Source organism: Tachysurus fulvidraco, chromosome 8 (genome assembly GCF_022655615.1).
Source record: "Tachysurus fulvidraco isolate hzauxx_2018 chromosome 8, HZAU_PFXX_2.0, whole genome shotgun sequence".
Lineage (NCBI taxonomy): Eukaryota > Metazoa > Chordata > Actinopteri > Siluriformes > Bagridae > Tachysurus > Tachysurus fulvidraco.
Genome location: NC_062525.1, coordinates 14,615,047 through 14,634,215, shown reverse-complemented (window position 1 = coordinate 14,634,215; position 19,169 = coordinate 14,615,047). Strand labels below are relative to the sequence as shown.

The following is a 19,169-nucleotide window of genomic DNA, read 5'->3' as shown; positions in this document are numbered from 1 at the left end:
AGTCGTGTTGTAGTTTATAGCAGCGTCTCTTTTTCGACGCCTTAACGAAACATCTCCGAGATGTGAACTACGTTTCCCATGAGCACCTACTGCTGACGTCAGAGCACGTTTTCATACAGCGCACATGCCCCCGGCTAGCAAGATGTCGATTCGTGTTGCTGGGCTAACATCAATTAGCTTTAAGTAACTTTATTGTTTTTTTTTAAAGATATTTACACACACAAATATCGAAATGTCTGTATTTATGGATCTCAATATAAGCGCAATCAGCGACAAGAAAAAGCTGCAGAACATTATAGAGACAGCAGCTCACCGTAAGTTTGCTCTTATTCAGGTCGATTGCTATGTAAACAAACATCCAAAGCAACCGTAGGATTTAATACAACCTTATTTTGTACAGTTTTTCATTGTGGTTGTGTGAAATCAAGTCACTATTCTAGGCGCCTAAGCTTTTATCTATGGTGTTTACGTTCACGTGTAAATTCTGTTGTTTTTTCAGTTGGTTATTCAACAGTTGCGATAAATTATGTGATGGAACCACAAAAGAAGAAACAGGTATTATATAATGTTTCATTCCTGCTGAGTGAATCATTGATTTTTTGATCATTTACTGATGTACTTTTTTATATATATATATATTTTATATATCTGTTGCAGCAAATCCCTAAGCCATTGTCAGTTTCAGAATTGTGTGAAAAACTTCCCATAGTACAGGTGATTTAAATGTTTTCATTTATTTATGATGTGGATAATGATGTTAAGTAGAGTGTGTTTTCTGATGGCTGATTTCTGCTCCCCCCCAAACACACACACACACACACACACACACACACACACACACACACACACACACAGGGTAAATCAAGACCAATTAAAGTGCTGAACCGGTTGACAGTGGTGGCCACAGATGCCTCTCACTTTGTAAGTTCATTAGTAAAGTCAATCAAGATAAAACTACTCAGTAATAATAATGATTCTTCTGAACCTCACACTGTTTTGTGATTTATTTTTTCCCCTTTAGAGGCCTTCCAATGAATACAAGTACTTTGATATTTTGGCTGTGTTTCCAAAAACAGAGAAACTCTTCCATGTAAGTTTTCAAATTCTTTATTGTTGTACACTATATGACCAAAAGCTTGTAGACCCCTTGTCTGTCAAGATCCTCCTTGTCTGTTATAAGAACCTCCACTCTCCTAGGAAGGCTTTTCGCTAGATTTTGTTCCGAATCTTCCACACCAACTTTGGCAAACCACTTTTTGCTTTCTTTGTGCACATCAGCATTGTCATGTTAGAACATGCTTCGGACCTCGAGTTCCAATAAAGAGAAATTGTAATGCTATACAAATAATACAAAAATGTTTTGCTAACATACAGAGACATTGTACAGTATACAATTCTGCTATTCACACTTTGTGCAGTTGCTTTTGTCAGACCCACAGACGGCTGTAATAGTCAGGTGTCCACAAAAATATTTGGCTGACCTAGAGGATGAGAGACAGATGTCACTGTACACTGATATTCCAACTTAACACTACAGAATCCATAATGGAAGGATCTTTTTCCACAGCCTATGACTAGCAGGTGGTTTGTGTTCTTGGCCATGTGAAGAAGACACCTTTACTTGTTGCATATACAATACAGTATAGTTAAATTATTTGTTGTCCCAGCTTGTTAGAGGAGGTAAACGTCAGAGCATGGAGTCAGCCATGACATGGTACCACAGGGAAAGTTAAGAACTCAGTGGTAGTCCTTGGAGATGCCAGGGCTTGAAACCTTTGTATTTTTTGAGCAGTATCCCAGAGCCGTAACCACTGATCCACCATCACTTCTGTTGTTTTGTTGGTGATTTATTGATCGTTTTTTGGCTGCATAACAGCTTCCAAAGATCAATCATGTTTTATTTTTTTGGCTATAGGAAATGGACCCGGAATATAGTAGTTCTGGAGAGTAACAGCACACCAGGCTGCACTACACTGTCTAGTCCAAAAACCGTCTTAGTTTCCTTTTTCTTAGTTACTCTTAGTAGACTTTTGGACACAGCTTGATTGAGGACTGTTCTGTATGCTGTGTAGAGAATCAAGTGCTTTTTTGTTTCTGTTAACAATGTCTTAAACATTTTCAGCTCATCTGGGGACATTTTCAGTACAATGCAAATAAATCTTGACTCTGATTTTTATTTTTGTAAATATTTTCTTTACATGTTACATCTCTTGTGTAACAGGCTGCATGCATGACGTATGATGTGGACATCATCTCAATAGCAGCGACTGAAAAACAGCCTTTCCATTGCAAAAGGTCACCGATAAATGGGGTTAGCTGAAATCTCGAACACTGACTGTTGTTTAGTTGTGCTCTTTTATTTATGGCACTAAGTATCTGTTTAATAAGAAAAAGAAAATAGAGTACTAGGAGATAATTACCATAAAACACAGGAGATTCATAATTGTCTAATTGTTCCTGCGTCACTGTGAATGTTGATTCTTCAAGGCAATTGAAAGGGGAGTGTTTTTTGAGATAAGATACACCGCAGCTATCAGAGACTCCACCATGAAGAAATACACAATCGCAAATGCCATCAACCTAGTGGAAGTGTGCAAGGGAAAGGTGAGACACAAGAAAGGTTAAGACACAAATTTGATATTTATAAAGAGTTCAGTGTTAAAGTAACTTTGTCATTTTCACCTTCTCAGAATGTAATTATGGCGAGCGGAGCAGAGACAGTAAGTACTTTAATATACACTCTGTATGAAACACCAAGTATATAAAGAGTGCTTTTTTTTAATTCTCAGAAACTCTGTCTTGATTTTTGTGATTTAGCCCCTTGAGTTGCGTGGCCCTTATGACATCGCAAATCTGTATCCTTTACAATTCTTAGAGTTGTATGGTATTGAATGTCCTGTATGTATTTGGGAGTCATTGCAGAGTTTTGTGAAGGTTTTTATAATTATTTGTATGTAGATTGTTGTGGCTAAAAATCCAAAGCAACTTGCAGATTTTTTTTTTTTTGGCTTTTTCATGGTAAACTACTTGAATTGGTGAAAATGCAAGTGCTGGATTCTTCTATGAAACTACTACTAGTTAAATCACAAACTCCTTTCCGACACCTGAATCGAATGACTGTGCATTGTGATTACATGACAACGCAAATTACAGGTTCCGCGGAATATCGCAGTGTTTGTTGATTTTGCGTTCATTTCTGCCATTGCCAAATCCCAGAAGTACTGATTTGACTTTGATTCAGAACATAAGTGGGCTAATGTTCGGCCTTTCTGAAGGGGACGCCAAAGCTGCGGTCTCAACAAACTGTCGATCTACTGTACTGCATGGAGGTAAAATAACTTCTCCATCTTCCAACTTTCATTACATAAAGCATGAGTGGTGTGCTATTGTAGTTAAATAATCAAAGCCGGGGTTGTGTCCTTAACCATCTCAAAATTGATTATTCTCTTATTCCCCAGCAGTTTGACACCAGTTACAATTTTTTTTTATTTAATATTTAACTTCTCTGTGATTTATTCAATAAACCTTTTATATAACATGTTTTATACTACATCATACGTTTTACTGGCTTCTAGTTGCAATCCATGTTGTGGAAGATCTGAGGAAAAGAGTAGTTCTTGTTATCACGTACATACTTATAGCAGACATAAGTGTTCCCTCGTGCTCTCTCGCAGTTAATATAAATGCGCAAAGTGCAGCATCTTCTGTATTTAAAAAACCCCCAGCAATTCCTCAGACCTGTGCTGACAATGGAGTCTCCTTTCAAAAGTTTTACACAAACGTCACCTCACGACAAGCTTCAACATACAGTATCAACTATGATTCATTTAACTTTAAGTATCACCAAGTTTGAATCTGTTATTATTATATATATTAGGTTGAGATTACACGTCCATCATAAATGTCCCAGTAACTGGCACTGTTACAGAAAATGAATGAACATCTGATTAACTACATTTACAGACGACCTTATCCTGAGTTACTTACATTTTTATAAAATTGAGGGTTAAGGGCCTTGCTCAGGGGCCCAGCAGTGGCAGCTTGGTGGACCTGGGATTCGATCACAGTCTTCCAATTGCCGTAACCCCTAGGCTAATCCAACCACCGTAACCAGGCTGCCACGTCCCACACTAGGTTTACTATCTAGATTCATGAGCTCAACAGTTCTGTGGTATAACGTGTTAAAATTATTTCTCATATTTTTCATGGTATTTTTTTATATTGGTGGTAAATGATTCATGTGCACTTCTTTTAAGATGTCTTTCATTCTTGCTATTCGGGAAAATGTTTTAAGATATTTTGGTTGCTTTTCCGTTACAGAGACCCGCATGACAGCGTTGGGTATTATTCACATGAAGAAGAAGAGCCAACCACCCAGTGAGCAGCCAGAGGAAGAAACTCCAGCCTTTAAAAAGGCCAAAACTGATGAATCTCTTTAGTTCAGATTTGACTGCTGAGTGATTTAGAGGATTCATCCAGACATTGCCTTTCAGTTTTTTTCAGTTTCAGATGATTATTTTTTCCCCTCCTTTTTTTTCCAGCCTGAACTGCTGACTTTATATTGAGATCACACATGATCCACTGTATGTATTTTACTTTTGTGTGATAGTGATATACACAACAATATGACCATGACACATTGTTTTTGTTGATCATTACTCCTGTAATATTTGTCCGATCCTTGCAGATAGTCTGGCTGAATATTGTGTGGGTCAGAATCTGAATCTTACGGATTATCTGAAACTGCTAGAAAAGGAAATAATGGGACTGATGCTTTTTGTTGTTTACAACCTATATTTTTGGGCAATTTTAATAAATGCCATGAAACCGCTACTGCTGAATTTCTCATTTCAGTTGTTCTCATAAAATAGCAAAGCAGGCCAGTAAAAACTTTTTATAAATGAAAATAAAATGAACAATATTTTGATCAGCTTAAAGTCAAAAAACCATGACATGATGTGAAGAACATTAAAGTCCATTACTATTCAAAAAATATTTTATATTTCAAATTTAGTCAATTAATATTTCACCGTACTTTCCAATTCCCTCTTAAAATATATCTTCACATATTCTCTTCCAACGCAGTTCCAACTTGTAGAGCTGCAGCCCTGTTTACTCCAGTTTACTTGTCTTGTGAGTTTTTACTGTGCTTATAGTTGTCTAGAATAGACTTAGCTCCATTCTGCCACTGCAAAACGCTGTCCATGGGTGATTTACCCTCCTGTAGAAGACAAGCATTTTGTTAGAATAAGAATTAAAAAAATTTTTTACCTTGATTCTTTTGGCAAAAAATTTGACCTCATTAGAAACTTGGAAATGAGGCAGAAGCTGATCCAAGCATGTAGCTGAGCAGCTGAGGTTAGTAGCCCACAACCTTTATATAATCAGCACAGACCTTTAGAACATCACTGTAGGATATTAGGTTTTTTCTGAAAAGTATTTAAATGAAAACTCCTGTCACGTGTCTTGAAATAAGGTTCTAGTTATTGAAGCATGACTTGGGTGGTGCAATAGATTATATACACCCAAATGTCAGTAGATGGCACTGTGTGCATCCTAAACTACATTTGTGATCCCATACACAAAAATACAGCTGAGACCAGACTGTTTTTGGATCAATATGAAGACAGAAATAAAGCTAATCTATCAAATACAGAGTAAACCTTTTATTGAAATATATAATATTTAAACACTGGACTACTGATATGAAGGTTGTGAGTTTGAATCCCAGTACCATTTAACTGCCACTCCTGCCACAATTGAGGCCCTCAACCCTCAATTGCTCAGCTGTATAAATGAGATAAATGTAAGTTGTTCTGGATAAAGGTGTCTGTCAAAATGCCAGAAATGTAAATGAAAAAAGACAGAATTTCCTGCACGTTCTGTGCTATTCATTGTTCTTGAATATGTGGAAGAAGACAATTTAATAAACTTACATAGTTCTTTAATTTCAGATTGGCTCCATGCAACAGGAGGAGCTGGATAAATCTGAATCTGTTCAGTCGTATAGCATCATGCATTGGTGTATCTCCCTCCTAAAAAAACAAGAGCACATTAACACACCACATGACTTTACTTAAAAAGTAAGGATGAGACCAAAAGTGTTTTACTCTGTCTTTCACATTGACGTCAGCACCACAGTGAACGAGATGTTCAGCGCATTCATAATGACCTGTCCTAACTGCCACATGAAGAGGAGTACTCTGGAGCTGAAATGTATGAAGATCAGTGTTACATTATTGAAGTTGGCACTTCAAAAGTGACAGGTGATGAATGATGGTCTATCGGCTGCGTGCAACTAAACCTTGTCTTTGGCATGGATGTTGCCATTGTGGTTGAGTAGAAGCTCGAGAACAGGTAGGCTTCCTCCACGGCAGGCCCAGTGAACAGCAGTGGCATCAAGCTAGGTGGAAACAAGTATTGATCATCTATTACCTCCAGTAATAGTCTCATATCTTAATAACAATAATGAGAACTGCATGTGTGTCAAATTGTGGGAAAGAAGAATGACATGGTGGTGAAGCTCCTAAAAAGCAAGAGTTATGAGAAACTAAGCTTTAAAATACTTCTAGAACACTAGATTGACAAACAAATATATATACAGTACAGACCAAAAGTTTGGACACACCACCTTTTCAACAGGACAATGACCCCAAACACACCTCCAGGCTGTGTGAGAGCTATTTGACCATGAAAGAGAGTGATGGGGTGCTGTGCCAGATGACCTGGCCTCCACAGTCACCAGGCCTGAACCCAATCGAGATGGTTTGGGGTGAGCTGGACCGCAGAGCGAAGGCAAAAGGGCCAACAAGTGCTAAGCATCTCTGGGAACTCCTTCAAGACTGTTGGAAGACCATTTCAGGTGACTACCTCTTAAAGCTCATCAAGAGAATGCCAAGAGTGTGCAAAGCAGTAATCAAAGCAAAAGGTGGCTACTTTGAAGAACCTAGAATATGACATATTTTCAGTTGTTTCACACTTTTTTGTTATGTACATATATAATTCCACATGTGTTAATTCATAGTTTTGATGCCTTCAGTGTGAATCTACAATTTTCATAGTCATGAAAATAAAGAAAACTTTTTATATGAGAAGGTGTGTCCAAACTTTTGGTCTGTACTATATATATATATAAAGATATTTAGATCGATTTCTTGTAGCTTTCAAATTCCTTCAGCAGTAAATTCTAACACTTCTTCAGTACCAAAATAAAATAGAATAAAAGCCTTTATTTTTCTCACGTACACATTACAGCCCATTATATTATATCCCAACATTGGAGGTTGGGGTCAGAGCTCAGGTGAGCCATGATAAAGTGCCCTCAGAGCAGGGAGAGTTAAGGGCCTTGCTCAAGGGCCCCAGTGGCAGGGCTGGGGCTTGGGCTCAGATCCTCCAACCTACAACTCAGAGCTTTAATTATTTGATCCACCATAGACAACATAGGGGATAAATATAGCAGCAGTTTTCCAGCAGTTCATTTTGTGTACTAATCAAGTCAAGTCAAGTCAAGTCAAGAAGACCAGAAGGTTACTACCAGAAGTTGTCATTTCATTCAGTTTTGTTTAGACAAATTGAACATAAGCTTTATTGGTTAATATTCTATATATAACCTCTAGGTTAAACATGTATACTGTACTTGACTCCATGCTGTTTAAGGTTGTGGTTTTCAAAGTGGGGTGTAGGAACCTTCAGGAGTAAGTGAATAACATTTTTAGTTATGAAAGTTATGAAACTCACAACCAACCATTATCAAAGTTATTATAATATAAATACTCAATAATATTTATAGAGATCGTATTATCCTTTCTGATATGTTCTATATACTGAATGAGTTTAATCCAAGCCCCAATAACTGAAAAACAAATAGGTTGATAAAATCTAGCGTGTTGTGTCAGTGGAAAGTACAGAATAAAAAAGCACTGGGATTCTAATAACTTGCCATATTATTATTTTATTTTATATATAATAACTCTGTGCTTGGGGTCTATTGAATTTATTTCAAGTAAATAAAGTATATAAAGCTCTCTGAAGTCTTGTTCTAAGTTACGATTTGATCTCTGAATAACTGTTGAGTTTTTATCAAATCATAAATTCTCCACTGTTTTATTTGCAGTTGATAAAATGCACCTTAAAAAACATCATCATAAAACCTCTAATCTCACCAGTTACAATGCTTTCACCGGTCCAAGATTTTGGATATGTATGACAGGCAAAAACTCTGAATAGTAGGAAGCAGGAGTAACAATCATTGTGTAGTTCAGTTTCCTGGATATATTACAGTACTCAATATATTCTGGATAAATGATCACACATTCTCTGAGATACTTAATTCTCTCTCTCTCTCTCTCTCTCTCTCTCTCTCTCTCTCTCTCTCTCTCTCTCTCTCTCTCTCTCTCTCTCTCTCTCTCTAATATGAAAACCATCTGAACAGTATTTATCACCATCGCTGTCACATGTAAATCAAAAAATTGTCAACATTTCATTCTACAATAATAATTCACACATGTAATGAGTTTATCCAAATTCAGAAGCACAGCCCAGGAAAAATAGACCAGGTAAAAAAGTATTTAATGAAAAGAAACATTTGATCATTCACAAATATTGATGTTGCATACAAAATAAGGTATTTCACCTTAAAGCTTAATGGCTATTTTGTAAAACTAAAAGCTACGGTTAAGGACATTGCTGCAACCCCAATGACTGCTTTAAAATTCAGATTAAATGGTCCTTTTTTTTATATAACAGCCTATTGTTTTTTATTGGGTATTTATCTTGCTCACTATATTTTTCATTATTGGTTGAAATGAATTTAGATGTAATTCATCATTGGCAATCATCTTTTTATTATATGCATAGCACTAAAAATGAGGCCTGCATATACTGGTTTTAATATATTATTTAAATGGTCATAGATTAGAGGTGGTAATGGATAAATGGCAGATGCATTTGCTATCTGGAGAACATTTTTTTCCCTACTAACACCTAAGCTGTTATCACACCAAGTAACAGCACAGTGAAAATGACAGACCTTGAATAGCAATGCGCAAAGCATTTGAAACTGTGCATCATGTCATGTACTGTATAAACATGTATGAATTTATTCTATTATGTTCATTTAGGGAAAAATGAGGTTACCTGTGTGTGTGTGTGTGTGTGTGTGTGTGTGTGTGTGTGTGTGTGTGTGTGTGTGTGTGTGTGTGTGTGTGTGTGTGTATGTGTGTGTGTTTGTGTGTGTGTTTGTGTGTGTTTGTGTGTGTGTTTCAATTCATTCTGGTGATCATTCTGGTGAGAATCAAATTCTGTAATAAAACACTATCATATTTGTGAGACTAAAGTTGAGATCAAGGCAAAAACTCCCCCAATGTTGTGACATATTTTGTTAGATTTGAATTATACCTTATCCTTGATTTCAATTAAAGCCCCAGCTTCCAACAGTCTCCTCACAATCTCGGCATTCCCCTGAGAGCATGCTCTGTGGAGAGCTGTGCAGTTGAACTACAAAAAAAAGAGAGAGAGATACAGAGAGAAAGACAGAGAGACAGAGAGAGAGAGAGAGAGAGAGAGAGAGAGAGAGAGAGAGAGAGAGAGAGAGAGAGAGAGAGAGATGATCATCTCTGCAGGAGACTGAAACAGTCTGAATAAAATGCAGGGTTTTTTCAGCACTCACACTATCACATGTGTTTGGGTCTACACGCCTGGAAAGATAACTCTCAACCATCGGTAATTTGTTTTCCAATACTGCTTTCAGAAAGTCATCTTTGTCAACAAAATCAGACTGTGGGAATAATAATCAAACATTATTGAAGGTTTTACTATAATTAACTGAAATTAAAATATTTACTATAAAAGATATACTATATGTTCTCACCACTTTCTCAGGTGCTGGCTGTTGCCGATTGTGCTCAGAGATCTTCCTCACTTTTCCCCTCTGCCCCACTTCCGGAATCTTCTGGAAGTCGTGGTTTTGTCGGCTGATGTTGGTTGACTGCAAAAGCAAGCAAATGAAAATGAGATAAATACTTTAAGTCTTTAATACGCCACATATTTATGCATGTTTGATGTTTTGACATACCTTTGCAAATTCACAGTCAATATCAAGCTTACTGTCGATCCTCATCTCATCTTTTCTCTCTTGGCAGATGGATTTCTCATATTCACCTGGCAGATATTGCTGTTTTAAAGCGTCAGCTCCTTCATCAACACCAAAACTCTTACCAGCAACCTTAAAAAATGTTTTTTTTTTTTTTTAATAAAAACACCTTGACATTGGATATGTTCAGATATTTATTGTCTTGTCAGGGAGATTATCAAACTGCAATCAAGCCAAGATATACAGAAATTAAAATTACAGCAGCTGTGAATTCATTTGAATCCTTGATGTATGTTTCTTTTGGGCCGCAGGATTTATCTCCATAAATCAAGAAGGTTTCAGCAGATTACTGAGCATGTTAATCAGTGACATGAAATCTACACAGTAAAAATGTGAGAAAGGATTATAAAATTGATGGTTGTTTTAGGACTGGCAAATATAATCAATATGCCTATCTTATGAACATGTGTGATGTTTAGTAATAATGTAAATCCAATGAACTATCGATTGCTTTAGTCACACAAGCTGTTGTGTGTGTATGGGTGTGTGTCCAAGCATGGAGCCTCATTTATATATATGAATTCTGTCCTGCCTTTCCATACTCAAAAAGACTGACTGTCTCTGCTGACGTGGCTGCATACAACAATGTCTGTCATGTTTGGAAGGGTGCTGGTGATCATTAATAACCTTACCCCTAGAAGCAAGATGCCTCGACTGCTATCACCTCACAGAGACAGCAATGAAACTGAAACAGGAGTGAAGCTGGATACTATGCACTACTATAACTATGTATTAAGACAAAGTAAGGGAAGGTAGATCATTGTCATTGTATACAATATAACAAAATTTTGTTTACCAACCTTCAGACAACAACAAGGAAATGAAACATAAAACAAGAAATGAATCTATGATAGAAGTTTAAATAGAGGATTAAGTATAAATAGAGTGGAGTGGCAGTGATGGCTCAAGCGGTTTACGCTCTGGGTTGTGGATCAGGGTTCAAGCCTTAACTCTGCCAAACTGCCACTGGTGGGCTCTTGTGTAAGGCCCTTAACCTTCTCTGCTCTTGGGGCGCTGTATCATTTCTGACCCTGTGCTTTGACCCCAACCTCCAAAGTTCGGATATGTGACAAATACAGTCTTCTATTCGATCTAGAGTACACCGTAAAAAATATACATGATTTCACAGTGACTAGGTTACTATTAGACATAACAAAAAGTCTAAAAATAAATTCCACATTTTAAAGGTCCACTGTAATGCGCCAATAGAGGTTTATTGTAAATTGTATAAGAGAGTATTAACTAAGGTCTTGTACGAATGCTGGTTCTTCAAATGTGTGGTAAGGTGGAGGGCTCCGTGCAATCACTCTGCGTGCTAAATCAAGCTTTTGGGCCCATACCCCAAAAATGTGACTTGCTGGGCATTAGGGGGTAGGGGTGTTTACCGCACTCGAGAAGGGGAGGCTATAGGACATCAATGAAGTCCTCAAATTCACCAAAGACACCAAATCATATTGACTCATGAACAAAGGGAAGTTTAAAAAGCCAGATCTCACAGCAAAAGGTTTTTATGTAGTCATTGTTGAATAAGTTTTCCTGCCTTCTCGCTTTTGATTCCTCTTTTAAATGCATGTTTTCTCCCTTGGTTTCTTGTCTTACATTATTACCAGTAGCACCAATAAAAAAAGTTTACCTGTAGCTATTTTGGATTGAGTCATCTCTGAATCATCTAAGACTTAATGGAAGAATTAATGGAAAGTATAGCCTGTAAATCATAATATGAGAATGCGTGAAGCTCTTTCCCAATAAAGGGATGAAATATGATGATGAATAGATTGGATTAATGAAGTGGATATAAGATGGCATTCAAATCACATCTGAGATGTCTCATATTCAACACAACACACTTTCTTTATAATGTTCAGTGACAGTTGCAACACTGAGATATATTATTACCATTAAATTAGATTTTTTTCCCTGAATAATGGCACTGAAAACAACACTAAGGTTTGGAAATAAAACTGTGTTGTTTTCTCCTTCACACTCAGCCCAAGGGAGTGATAGTCTTGTCTCCCTGACTGTGTTTCTATTCCACTTGTTGTCACTTATGAGCTCTCCCAGGCACACAACACACACCTTTTAATGATCACTCACAGGCATCACACAACCTTTTCATTCCTCTCCTGGAGTCATTTTGTGTAATCAGTAATATTAATCACATGCTTGTAAGGTGCTTTGAGTCGGTTTACAACTATGTCACGAATGATCTTTCTTTGTATACGTTTAATGTGCCTAGTCTTTGAGATATTGTTTCAAATTTTACCAGACTACCATGACAGACATATTTTATTCCCTTAATAATTATTTTTCAGTACTTTGTCCAATCCTGATGAATACTAATTACTTAGCTAGTAGTTCTCCGGGCAATATGTCTTGGTAATTATTGTTTACTTCATAATAAACTACCAAACCATTATAATACTTTATAATACAAAATTTACTGATGAATCAGTCTGTCTTCACTCATTAGTAGCTAATTGTAGGTGTTAAGATAATACTAATCATTCCTGCTTAGTCCTCTGTAGTGTTATCTTTTTTCTTCTCATATACTGTATATCTTTTTTTAATCAATACACATAATTAAAGATACAATATAATGCTGGGTTATAAACTTAACTTGTCTTTAGCTATTGATTGCTTTACTGCTTTGAATGAGTTCGCCTTAATGCTGATATATGCGTCTTGAATGTTGAAGCACTTATAAATGTCGTGATTGTGAATGGGAATCTTCTGGATAAAAAAATGGGGGGAAAACAGTTTGTTTTTGCTTTGCTCGGAATCTTTTGTTTTCCTGACCCTGAAACCGGCAGCAATAATTGTCATTATGCTGCTGATGATCTGCAGCTGCTTCCTTCTCCTGCTGTGTTATGTATTGACACGCAGGTATGCTGTGAAAGGAAGCAGCAAATTCAAAACACACGGCATTTAAGGTGCTGTGCGTGAGACGCCTCAGTGGGCTGTTCTCATGTCTCAGACAGCTGCGGCCAACTGCGCGTATGTGTGTGATGAGGAATGCAGTACTTTTGGAGGCTCCTGCTGAGAAGATTCAGTGAGGTGTTTTCTTACTGATTTACCCACTATAAGGCACGTGTGAGACCTGAACCTGTCGCCACACAGAGCTGCTACAACATACCATTCTCAAGATTAATACGGAATATGAAATATGAACTCGGCACTGATACAGGCCGAGGTGCTGACATGGCAAAGGAAACATACCAAGCTGCTTGTATGAGGTTTTCATACAAGCTTTCACCACATATTTATGCTCCATATCACTGGAACAAAATGTAGCTAGACTCCATTAACAGCAATAATACATGAAATAGAATTAAAAAGGTCATGTGACTTTAAATACCTCTAAAGAAATGGAATCAATGATTTTTAAATCACTGATTCACTGATGTGACCATTAACATGCATTTGGGGCCTATGGAGAAGTTAGCTGAAAACTGTAAGTGATTAGCGTCAAACCTCTCTTTCAACACTAACGAGTGTAATCTCCTTATTTGTTCGCTTAATTTATTCACTGGCCGGACACTTTTTCATTATTAGCAAGCAAAGAGCTGATGTCTTAATGAGCTGCTGGCGTGTAGTGAGAGGAAACTTTGGAAGAGTGTCACTCGGTGGATACGAACAAATAAAATTCAGCATTGCTTTGCTTAATACGAAAACAATATTTCTTAAGAGCAGCACATGTTCATCTGTCTATTGGTTAAGAGCCTTTCCAAAATGTATATGCTGCATAAATGCCTTTTTGTGTGCAAAGCATTCCTTTGTTATATAACTCACTTTAACAAAATCCTGCTCATTGTCTTCACCAGAAAATAAGTCCAAGGAGTGGCGCTCCATCAGCGTCCCAGACCGGTCACACCTGGAATGATGACAAAACATTCGTTCTACTGTATCTACACATGACGTTAAAATATAAACACCTATGGGTACAAAACTGTTTTACATTTTCACTGTAACACACAGGAGTACCTTTTCTTATCTGAGCCTATTTCAGGATTACAGATTTTACCTTTTCGGCTGTTGTTCACAATCAGAATGTAACTTGATTCATACAGGCATTGTTAAGAGTTAAGACCTCTGTAAGGCACTAGCAAATATGATGCTATGTACCGTATGTTTATTAATGAGGGAATTGCTGAGAAGATGGAATTTACACATCATTTCTGCAGCAGGTTTGTACATCTATTCCAGGGCACAGGTGACATCAGTGACATGGAAAGTGAGGTAACAAGGATATACAAGGAATGCTTGGATCAGCTGTTTCCTTTAGGGTGCTTTCAAACAATTTTCTTCAGATGCTACATTTAGCATTCAGGGAAAATGGAAATAAAAATAGATCCGTCAGGAATCTATCAGCCTGCAAATGAGCAAACTGTTTACTTGATTACTAGAACATTTTGGACTTCATAATTCAAGGAAGATAGAGATCTGTCACATTCATAGATAATAGAGAAAGCTTGCTATGTAGTGCACTGTGTCACTAAATAGACATAGCACAAATTTTGGATCTGTGCTTTAATATATTGGGTGGATGAGTAGTAAAATGAAACTACTGTGAAGGCAGAAACTTCTTTAAGGTGTCATCTGGTCAAGAAAAAATGCAGCCTAGTGATTTGTAAGGCATTTTTGCCCAGTTTCCCAAAAGCATAGTAAAATGACTGAAATAAATTTTCACACTAATGCACCATGACTGACCAACGCACCACGTTTGACTGATGTTTTTCTACACACCATCAATTTCCTAGATAATCTTCATTACTCTGGTCAAATGTAATAGGAATTAAACCTCTATGTACATTTCTACAATCTAACAGTAACTAACTGCAGTATTCTTGAAGATAATGTGCTAATCCTTCTATGCAAAGTTCTTCCTGTTAAATTTTCTCCTTTAACCAGGATCATTTTGATATAGTGTGCTGTTTGATGATGATGTACTGTGGTCTGTGAAGGTTTTTGCTGTCTCTAAGCTCACCAGTGCATCACTGCTTATAAGCAATGTAGCCAACAGTAGATTTGAACACACTTAAAGACTTTCTGCTATATTTTCAGCCTCTCATTGTCAGGCCAGTGGTTAAGGTTCAGTGCTAATGACTAGAGCTACTCTTGAACAAGGCTTTTAAACTTAAACAAATGCTCAGCTATATGATAAGATTTGGAATTTTAAATGGTTTAAAAGCAATCAAAATGAATAAAATATATGTATTTGATAATTCTGCTTCACTAGATTTGGTTTATTTGGCTGATAGACATCACAACAGCGACAGACTCTACATGCATTGGTGACTCTTTGTGTACTAATGATACAGTGACCTAAAACTAAATGATGTATGGACGACATCTATCTTTTTGTTGCTGCTAACTCTGTATTGTGTTTACGTCTTCAGCATTTTACTCTATTGACTAACCCTCTTGCAATTTATTCATTACACAACTAATCTTTTCTTGCACAAATGCACTTTATGTGTAGGTCTGTGTAATGTACTTAATTCTGTGGTGTCCTTTAGTTCTGTCTCTTATGTAACACCACTGTCCCAGAGGAACATTGTTTTATTTTACTGTGTACTGTACCAGCTGTATACGGTGGAAATGTCAATAAAAGCTTCTTGCCTTGAATTAATTTGACCAGTTATTATGATTCATTGCCATTACCCATATTGTGTAAATATATTTATACACCACATGGATAATGGTAACAGATCATAAACAATATGTATATAATTAATTGAGGGAAATCTGCACCTTGTTTTAATTCAAATTTGCTGGAATACTAAGACAAAATAATTATTGTTTTTTATTACATCTTACTAATTAATTCCTAAAAGACCGCATGGTGTTACACCTGTATTCTTCTTTCTTGGTATCTTTGCACATGCAGTGTTAATGCACAAAGCTAAACTGAATGGATTGATTTTACATGATATTATATTTTAAGAATGGCTTACCTTTATCAGCTTAAAAACCGTGAAAATGCCCCTTTAGTGATGCAAGCTGTAAGCAGTGATGTTTTTAATCTTGGGTTTTGTCAAGGTCTGTGCTGTGGCTCACACACACACACACACACACACACACACACACACACACACACACACACACACACACACACACACACACACACACACACACACACACACACACACACACACACACACACACACACATACACACACACAACCACACACACACACAGAAAACCCCAAGCACTTATGGTGATGTCCTTGTGTTTGTGAGTCAGCTTCTCTCCCACCCAAAAATTCTTTGAGGCAGCACTTTTTTAGCCTTGACACAAGCTGTGTGAAGCTTGAACTTGCTGATCCTCATTTATCATCAGTGCTGTCAAAGGCATACAGGACTAGATGTGGTGAGTAATAACTTCTGTTTAATCTGCTCTACTTTTTATTTTAGATTTAAATGATTATTGAGACAATAACCTAGCTAACAATTAAATAATAAATCTGTATACAGTATATGTAAGAAGAAAAAAGATCTACCTCAAAATATCCTTGTTTTCAGTCATTTTTATGAGAAGTTATCCCATTTGTGTGTTTCTCACAGCTGCTAAGGGGGTAACTATATCTTGCATTCAGCTGGTTCCCACACAGCCCCGGTCCCACCAAAGAAACACATTAAAGGAATGAACACCATGTCCTGTGCTGTGCTTCTTAAGCACCATTTGTGGTAAATCATTAAAAATGTCTGATTTGAACATGACGCTATTCATCACTGTTGCTATTCTTGCTAGCCACCATACTTAGCCGTATGTCACGTCACTATAATGTCACATCATTGTTAAACTCCTTCCATCTTGCTTGCCTACAAAACCGAAATCGGACCAGCACCCACTTACATTATAAGAGGTATCGCACCCCGTACTGCACCACCACACTCCTCGATCTTCTCAGGGAACACGGAAAGCATGTGTCAAGTCTCTTCTCATTTCTAGTGCCTAGGTGGTGAAATGAATTTTCCATAGATGTCCATACAGCTGAGTCACTGTGACACACTGACTAAAGAGCTATCTCTAGTATATAAACTAGAATATGGGTAAAAAATAAATACACATCTTGCTTGTTGTCATACTATACTCTTATTGTCCCTGATCAAGTGAACAAATATGAATGTGTATTTACTGATTTTACTGATAGAGCCTTCAGTACATTTCTAGCTTGATTATTGCATATGCCGTAAGTGAAATAAATAAATAAATAAATAAATATATATATATATATATATATATATATATATATATATATATATATATATATATATATATTGTATAAAATACAATACTTTTTTCAACCATTATACGAATACTTGAAAAATTATTGTAAATCTGTGAAAAGTGCGTTTTGTTTTGTTTTTTCTTCATTTGGTAGATTTAAGTGAGGCAGAAAACAATTTCATAGAGTCAAGGCAGGATTTTAACAGTGGCAGTTAGAGTTTATAATTTGGTTCAAAGAAGAAAAGGTGTGAGTTTAAATGTCAAAATATTATTCTCTCACAATTTTGCACCAGGGTCCTAGTTAGACCCTGACTCTGGTTACTGTTTCACTCTTCCTGGCTTTCACCCAGGTTTTTCAGATCCAGTTTTTGCTACACTAAATTGCCTACACTAGATCTAGCTACACTAGATCTACACTCACAAATCACAAATCTAATCAGGGAAGCTACAACTGTACACCTACTCCTTCATGCAGATGTCTAATCAGCCAATTTGTGTGGCTGCAGTGAAATGCATAAAATCATGCAGATATGGGCCAACAGCTTTGGGTCAAGTTCACATCAACCATCAGTATGTTTGTTTGTGTCAGAACTGCTGGTTCGAATATTTATATAACTGCTGCTCTCCTGGGATTTTCATATACAACAGTCTCTAGTTTACTCAGGATGGGCAATAAAGAAGGAACATCCGGTGAGCATCAGCTCTGCAGATGGAACTGCTATGTTGATGAGAAATCTACTGAGAACGGCCAGACTGATTCACACCGAAATAAAAGGCTACAGTAACTTAGATAATCACTCTGTACATTTGAGGTGAGCAGAAAAGCATCTCAGATAGTATAAATATAAATAGTATAATAGTAATAGTAATAGTATAAATAGTATTCATGAATAGGAATAGTGTTCCTACTAAAGTGCTCAGCAAAAGACATTTTGATTTTTCAGATCATTCAGATTTTTTAACATATATAACATCAACTTCAACATCTTACATCTTTTTGAAATGAAACACATTGGATTACTTAAATAATATTTCCTTAAATTCAGCCTTTTTTTGTTCAGAACCCAAAATCACATTTGAAAAGTTTATGCAATATTACGGATGCCTTCCTGTTAGTGTTTAAAAGCTTATTACAGAGACATTTCTCAAAATGTTGTTGGATTTACAATACATTTTATACTGACTAAAACAGTTTATCTTGAGAGCGTTTTCACGCCTTCACATTTTTGAGACTAACATAATCTGAAAAGACTTTTTTGGTTTTATAAAGTATGCAAATGTATGCATATTTAATTACACGCAGCCTCATTTGCATGAACAGATGGAAATTTGTTTGAAAAATTCCAATAAAGAAGCAGCAACTCAGCAATCCAGTGGCAAAGACGAATTGTAATATCTATTATTATTATTATTATTATTATTATTATTATTATTATTATTATTATTATTATTATTGTTGTTGTTATTGTTGTTGTTGCGGTGGTGGTGGTGGTTGTTAATAATAATAATAATAATAATAATAATAATAATAATAAGAAGAAGAAGAAGAAGAACAATAAAAAAATAATAAATAAAAATTATAACAATATACTACTACTACTACTACTACTACTACTACTACTAATAATAATAATAATAATAATAAATATTTTCACGTGCAGTGTTTTGCCTTGCATTCAGTTTCTTATTTTATGTTTTATTATATGTTTTGTGCACATGTGTACTGTCAAAAAAAAAAGAGATCTGTACATTATCGCGAATGGACATGTTTAGTCTGTGGCTGTTTAA

At 36.3% G+C, this 19,169-nt stretch overlaps 2 protein-coding genes across 4 annotated transcripts; one reads left to right on the top strand and one right to left on the bottom strand.

Moving 5' to 3' along the window:
- Nucleotides 1–44: 44 nt before the first annotated feature.
- On the top strand, nt 45–4,833 carry rpp30 (ribonuclease P/MRP 30 subunit). The gene is made up of 11 exons (XM_027177482.2): nt 45–314; nt 500–555; nt 658–714; nt 856–921; nt 1,022–1,090; nt 2,222–2,311; nt 2,488–2,604; nt 2,691–2,720; nt 2,818–2,855; nt 3,250–3,329; nt 4,321–4,833. Exons 1-11 carry the CDS (start codon nt 233–235, stop codon nt 4,437–4,439), a joined length of 804 nt encoding a protein of 267 aa, XP_027033283.2. The 5' UTR covers nt 45–232; the 3' UTR covers nt 4,440–4,833.
- Nucleotides 4,834–4,879: 46 nt separating this feature from the next.
- Nucleotides 4,880–16,283, bottom strand: ankrd1b (ankyrin repeat domain 1b (cardiac muscle)). 3 transcript variants are annotated; one of them, XM_027177479.2, is made up of 10 exons: nt 16,105–16,278; nt 13,940–14,021; nt 10,073–10,222; nt 9,869–9,985; nt 9,668–9,775; nt 9,397–9,495; nt 6,305–6,403; nt 6,111–6,209; nt 5,937–6,035; nt 4,880–5,221 (listed from the first exon to the last, which is right to left on the bottom strand). In XM_027177479.2, exons 2-10 carry the CDS (start codon nt 13,997–13,999, stop codon nt 5,123–5,125), a joined length of 930 nt encoding a protein of 309 aa, XP_027033280.2. In that variant the 5' UTR covers nt 14,000–14,021; nt 16,105–16,278; the 3' UTR covers nt 4,880–5,122. The 3 variants fall into 3 exon arrangements, with proteins under 3 accessions (XP_027033280.2, XP_027033281.2, XP_047673503.1); XM_027177480.2 differs by lacking the exon at nt 9,668–9,775 and having other exon boundaries at nt 16,105–16,283; XM_047817547.1 differs by lacking the exons at nt 13,940–14,021; nt 16,105–16,278 and adding an exon at nt 10,783–10,886.
- Between the last annotated feature and the right edge of the window lie 2,886 nt (nt 16,284–19,169).

Bases quoted from the DNA above. Each gene is read 5' to 3' on its own strand.
- ankrd1b (XM_027177479.2), bottom strand. From the start codon at position 13,999: ATGGAGCGCCACTCCTTGGACTTATTTTCTGGTGAAGACAATGAGCAG. The intron at 9,986-10,072 runs GTATGTCAAAAC...TTGCTTTTGCAG, and splicing joins TTGACTGTGAATTTGCAAAG to TCAACCAACATCAGCCGACA. The intron at 6,036-6,110 runs GTAAAACACTTT...TTGTTTTTTTAG, and splicing joins ACGTCAATGTGAAAGACAGA to GAGGGAGATACACCAATGCA.
- rpp30 (XM_027177482.2), top strand. From the start codon at position 233: ATGTCTGTATTTATGGATCTCAATATAAGCGCAATCAGCGACAAGAAA. The intron at 556-657 runs GTATTATATAAT...TATCTGTTGCAG, and splicing joins AACCACAAAAGAAGAAACAG to CAAATCCCTAAGCCATTGTC. The intron at 3,330-4,320 runs GTAAAATAACTT...TTTCCGTTACAG, and splicing joins ATCTACTGTACTGCATGGAG to AGACCCGCATGACAGCGTTG.